The 6277-nt window shown below is 55.9% G+C and overlaps 1 protein-coding gene across 1 annotated transcript; it reads right to left on the reverse strand.

The window, feature by feature from the left end:
- Positions 1 to 4201: 4201 nt before the first annotated feature.
- LOC123089388 (uncharacterized) lies at positions 4202 to 5025 on the reverse strand. The gene has a single exon (XM_044511081.1). The coding sequence runs from the start codon at positions 4892 to 4894 to the stop codon at positions 4535 to 4537; it is 360 nt and encodes a 119-aa protein (XP_044367016.1). The 5' UTR covers positions 4895 to 5025; the 3' UTR covers positions 4202 to 4534.
- Positions 5026 to 6277: the final 1252 nt, after the last annotated feature.

Below are 6277 nucleotides of genomic sequence, written 5' to 3' on the forward strand. Positions count from 1 at the left end.
TTGTAGTACTTTCAAGGGGGGCTCTCGATGAGTAGCTTTATCGTATCATTAGCAGAGAGCTCAAACCATTGCATCCTTGCATCATCTTTCTTGGTACTTGTTTGGTTCTCTTTGTGAGTTTTGGAGCTTATGGTCATCTTAATGACAAGATCGAGTTCATCGAAAACGGAGTTCACATGCATCCTCTATGATGTTTTCGATGTTGGAGGTTCTGCCGGTTCTTCTCTGTTGGATGTTTCTCTCCTCTTTTTGTTAGGCATACCTCCCCTGTCGCCGTTTTAATGCTACTCGTTGTCTTGTATCCAACAAGCTTGAATTTGCTCAATTCGGAGCTCATTTGCAGAAGTTATGGCAGTTCTGTTTTTGTTGGATTTGTCCGTTGTCTTTAGCTGCATTTTGAAGGCATCCAAGTGCTAAAGCCTCTGTGGCGTGCGGCAGTACCACGGTCAGGGCAGTAGTACCGCCTATCGGTGGTAGTACCGCTTGTTAGTTCCGCTGGTACTACCGCCCCTATTGTGGTCTTGATTTTTCGTGTCGGGTTTCCTTAAAGGACCACGCAGGGGAGCGGTAGTAGGGACGCTAGTAGGACGCGGTAGTACCGCTTATTAGCTGTAGTACCTCTCCTACGTCCGCTCCAACTGCCGCTCAGCTCGCTGCCCTCCTCTGTTTTCTAGCGGCTGTAGGGAGCAACAATACCGCTTATCGGCGGTAGTACCGCCCTAGTGCGTGTACTTCTTCTCCCTCAGCCCTGGTTGCCCTATGCCTGCTTGCCGTAGCGGTAGTACCGCTGTGGCAACGATAATACCGCTCCGGCAACGGTAGTACCACCCAGATGCGGGTTGCGGGCTGCATAACGGTTGGATTTTTCCCCACCTATAAAAGGGGGTCTTGTTCCCAATGGACCTCATCCTTTGAGCTCGAGTTCTTCCCCCATTGTTGATCTTCTTCGAGCTTACTAACTCTGAATCCCTCCATGGATTCTTGCTAGTTTTTGAGGGAAAAGAGAGAGGAGATCTACATCCACATTTCCACCAATTGCTTTCTCCTCTATGTGAGGGGAACCCCTTGGATCTAGATCTTGGAGTTCTTGGTGTTCTCCTTCTTGTTCTTCCTCTCATTTTCCTTCCTAGCATTAGTTGCTTCGGTGGGATTTGGGAGAGAAGGACTTGGGCACTCCATGTGCCCTTGCCATTGCATTTGGTGCACCGGTTTGAGTTCTCCACGGTGATACGTGGAAGTTACAAATTGAGAAGCTTATTACTCTTGGGTGCTTGGTACCCTTGAGCTTGTTCCTCTTGGGTGCTTGGGCGCCCTAGACGGTTGGTGGTGTTCGGAGCTCAATCATTATGGTGTAAAGCTCCGGGCAAGCGTCGGGGTCTCCAATTAGGTTATGGAGATCACCCGAGCAATTTGACAGGCACCGGTGACCGTCCCAAGGGTTGCCAAAGTGTACGGTTTCGGTGACCGCCCCCAAGGGTTGCCATTTGTACGAGTTCGATGATCACCCTCAAGGGTCCCTTAGTGAAATCATGACATCTTGCATTGTGCGAGGGCGTGAGGAGATTGCGGTGGCCCTAGTGGCTTCTTGGAGAGCATTGTGCCTCCACACTGCTCCAAACGGAGATTAGCATCCGCAAGGGTGTGAACTTCGGGATACATCATCGTCTCCGCGTGCCTCGGTTATCTTTTACCCGAGCCCTTTACTTATGCACTTTACTTTGTGATAGCCATATTGTTTCTTGTCATATATCTTGCTATCACTGAGTTGTTTATCTTGCTTAGCATAAGTTGTTGATGCACATAGGTGAGCCTAGTTGTTGTAGGTTTTGTGCTTGACAAATTAACCGTCAGGTTTATTCCGCATTTGTTCAAGCCTAAACCGTAATTATTTTAAAAACGCCTATTCACCCTCCCCCCCTCTAGGCGACATCCACGATCTTTCAGTGTGCACGCCTTGCTAGATGCGAGGCCCTGATTTCAGCAAGTCACACGGCATAGCGGCACCGCCTGTGGCAAGGGAGCCGGTGAGGCCCACGGCCCTGGCTTCGATGAGACGCGCGGCAGCCTGAGCAACGAAGAAACCGACGATGCAAGGTACCGCGGACGACGCCATGACAAGCAAGACGCCCGACAGCCCAAGCGATGCTGGATCCGACGAGACTTCCTACAGCTCGCGTGTGTAGGAAGCTGGCTGTGCAGCCATGGCTAACACCGAAAACGAACATGTCCTGGTACCCCAGCCGGCGATCCTGGCACGGCCACAAGTGGTTGCGAGTCATACCGCTCGCACGAGGTGCAGTCCATGGCAATGCTGCTGAGTGGAAGGGGTTTGATCCCGTGGGACCTATCTGCAGGTGTTGGCTGACTTAATGGATCCCGGTCTTTGCAGGTGGTGTGTAGGAATCCTCTGTTTGGATACGACCTCAAGGTTCAAAACGACATGGATCAATGAAATCAGGGTACCGATTTCAGGGACTTAGACGTGAGGGTTCATTTTTATCAAGCTCTACAATCTTAGGGTTTATTTCAGACCTCACTCATACGTAATATGAAACTACATTCCATAATGAATCTAAAGATATTTCTTTGGCATTACAAATGTTGATATTTTTTTATAAAGTTGGTGAAACTAGAGATATTTTAACGCCAGACAAAAATTATATGAAGACTAAAAAGGAAACGGAGGGAGCAGTTGGATCCTTTGGCTGAGCGGTGCTTTGGGGTTTCGCTCGTGCAAGAGGTCAACGCCGCCTCGAACCAATCATGACACAACGAAAGAGAAAGGGAATCAATTCAACGAGAGGAAATTGATCGCTTTCGTCGGGCCACGCAGGTCGCAACTTGCAGGCTGGTCCCGGTTTATTACTTTGCTACGTACTCCGGCTGGCTAGGTAGGCCGCCATGTCATGTCACCACACCACACCACACCACATGGCCGCTTTCCTGGCCGACGCTGCACCGAGTGGCGCCGGCCCCGGGGGACGCGCGCGCGCGCCCGTGACGGCAGCGGCATCATCGCATATATCGGGACTCGACGCCGCCGGACCGGACCGGTTTCCGTTGGCATGCAGTAGCTTGGCGGCTATGGCTAGGCTAGCCAGGCATCGGAACTCGCAAGTTTCGCCGCTAGCTAGCCAGCGCTGGTTAATTGCACCCTACAGCCCATCGGGCATCTCCGTGTCGTTGCCTTTGTAGAATTGTAGTGTAGGGGGTGGTGCTCGATCCAGTGCGCGCAGCACGCCATGGAGGATGGATGCATGCATGGCAGGGAACTGGATGCGAATCCACGACTTGGACGGTCAAAAACCTTTTCCGTGCGGCAGTCGTCTGCGCTCGGCGCACACGTGGGCGAGAATCCAGCAGCGTATCCGCTCGGAAAACACGTACATAAAAGCAGCGGCGCAGTAGTCACGGCGCAGCGATTCTCCGATCGCGGCCAGATTCTTCCAGGTTTGTCCGTTTGCAGCATGAAGGGAAGGGTCCCATGGACGTGGGCCTCGCTAAAACTACTACTGTACTCGTCTCATCTCATCGGCTCATCGCCAGTCCTCTCGTTTTCGACCAGAGAGGCGCGTACGCTACGTTGACAGCACGAGACATGCGCGGCTTCTCCTTTTTTTTTTTTTGCGGGGGAGACATGCGCGGCTTCTCTCCCACGACCGCACGTCACCAGCCCATGCACCCCACGCAACACGCACACACACACCTTCTCACGCGTGCCTACTGACATTGGCGTCACACATTGAGCCACGCACGGGTTTTCCAAGTTGATCTCGACCGTGCCTCTCGCTGACGCCGGAGGCCAGACCGTGCATGATTGAAGGCGACGACACAACAGTTGCCATCAGCCTTCACTGCGTCCGCAAAACCTCGAGTGCAGTACATGGGGGAGGCTCCTTCTGGAAGACGGATTGCATGCGTACATGGGGAGGTCGATCGACATTAAGCCATGATCTATGGCTCAATGGCCAGTAAAAAATAAAACCAGCTTCTGCCCCGGCCGTGCCGTTCTGGGGTAGCAGTAGCACGGGTTAATCTACTACTTTAGAACCGAATCTTGCACTGTACACTTCAGTATATATTTAGCACCGTGTCAGTCATAACTGAGCCTGAGTGGACTGTCTGACTGCCGAGCGATCATTCTCAGCCAGCCACTCAGTCTATGAGAAGGAGAATTTACCACGTATGCCTCGGAGTAGAATAATCTGCGGGGCTACGAAAACCCTTTTCTTTGTGCACAAAAATTGCACGTACGTACCTACTTATCCAACTAATCTGCGGGCCTAGCTACCAGCCAAATATACAAGGCAGAGAGATCGGCACTGAGGTAGCGGCAGCTGTTGCTTACATTCCGATCATCTTAAACGACAAGAAACACCAACAACAGAGTAGAAGCTATGCTAACACGGCTGCCGCTGCTAGTGCGATGCGACCGAGAGAAACGCAATGAGATTTACAAGCAAGATCAAGAATCCGGGACCGAAAGCAACGTGGATGCCTGCACGCGGAGCTGCGGCGCCGGCGGGATCGTGTCTCATCGCTCGGCCGGAGGCGGGTGGTGGTGGTGGGTAGTGGTCCCGAGGCGGCGGCATGCGCCGGAGGCGAAGAGGGAGAGCCAGGCGACGAGCGGCGTGCCGAGGAGGACGAGGCCGACGGGCACCATCCAGAGCTGCTCCCGCGCCGGGTGGAACGCCACCGCCCACCACACCAGCACGCCGGCCCCCGCCAGCCCCACCGCCGCCACGCCGGCCGCCACGGCGCAGCACGCCCACGACCAGGCCCACCCCGCCCCCGCCCCCGTCGACGATCGTCCTCTTCCCGCTCCACCCATCTCCATGGCCGCCGCGACGGCACCGTCGCCCTTGGCGCCACGCGACCCTTGCTGCGGCGCCATTCCGGGGTCGGCTAGCTAGCTGGTCTGCTCCTCCTATGCGTGCGCGCGCGTCTGAGGGCGGAGGAAGGAGAGGGCGGCGAGTGAATATACTGCGCGGGCGCGGGCGGGGGAGGGGGGAAGTGGGCGGCAGAGGCCCAGGCGGGGTTATCTGGTGATGGCGACTCCGCCGGAAAGGCGCCCGTTCCGTTTCCTTCTCTTTCACGACGCGTTGGCATTTATTTACTGCTCTCCACGTCGGAATTAACCGGAAACCCATCGCCAGCTCGCCAGCTGCCCGGGCCGTGGCCGTGGCCGTTTCCGGTCGTTGAGCACACGCTCCAGCTCGCCGATGCGAAGGGAAAAGCTCAGCGCCCGCTGTTTCCGGCTAATAATCCTGCCGTGTTGCTTGCTTTCCTATGACCGGGACTTGGGGGCGACGACGACGACGACGACCTTGGTTTGTCCGGTCGTCGGTCCAGCCAGGCCAGGTGTCCGGCGGGCCGGCGCCATGAAGCAGGGCTGGGCAGGGACGGACGCTTGTCGTACCGTGTCGGATGCATGCGTCCCGCACAAGACATGATGGTGGGTGGTGTGCCGGTGCGAGGTCCGTCCTGTTAGACTGTGTAGCTTCTGTATTTACACGTGTATATTGTAATGTTGTATACCACCTCATTATATATATGTGATAGGCCACCCTTAGAATGTTATGTCGGTTCCCCCAAAAATTTATTGTTCATGATATCACGCTAGGTTACGTTCGCTTCCACTAAACCCTAATACCCGACACCGCTGTCGCCGCCGTCATCATCGCCGCCGCTCCCGATCGTGCCGCCGCCATGTCGAGCGCCACCACGTCTGGTTCCACCACCGCGGGATTTCTGCCGGCCTCACTCGCAGCGCTGCTGTCCCTCCCACTGGACGCCGCCGTTTGTGCCGTCCCCGCTCGGGACACGGAGCGTTGGCTCCTTCTTCTCGACTCCTCCAGCGTCCTCGTCGTTCGGGCGCGAGCTCGCGGTGCACACCGCTGCTGCGTCGTCCGCCTCTCTTGCTGCGGGTGCTGTCCCGCCGCTACCGCCGGTGGCGCCCGAGTCGGCCTTGATGGCGGGGTTGTCGGCGTCGGGCCCGGCTACGGCGCCATCTGCCCCCGCGCCCTTTGTTCCTCCAGCCGCGTCCCGGGTCCCGCTGACAGCCTCTATGGTGTCCTCACCCCAGGTTGTCTCCTCGATGGGATCTTCGTTGCCGCCGCCTTTCACTTCGGCCACCTCATCACCATCAAGTTGTCGTCGGACAACTACATCTTCTAGCGTGCGCAGGTTCTTCCGCTCCTTGGGAGCCATTATCTGCTCGGCTACGTCGACGGCTCTCTCCCTTGCCCCCCCTCCCTGCGCGCGCTGGTGGACAGCG

Source organism: Triticum aestivum, chromosome 4B, assembly GCF_018294505.1.
Source record: "Triticum aestivum cultivar Chinese Spring chromosome 4B, IWGSC CS RefSeq v2.1, whole genome shotgun sequence".
NCBI classification, from domain to species: domain Eukaryota; kingdom Viridiplantae; phylum Streptophyta; class Magnoliopsida; order Poales; family Poaceae; genus Triticum; species Triticum aestivum.

Coding starts and splice junctions, on each gene's coding strand:
- LOC123089388 (XM_044511081.1), bottom strand. CDS start 4,894: ATGGCGCCGCAGCAAGGGTCGCGTGGCGCCAAGGGCGACGGTGCCGTC.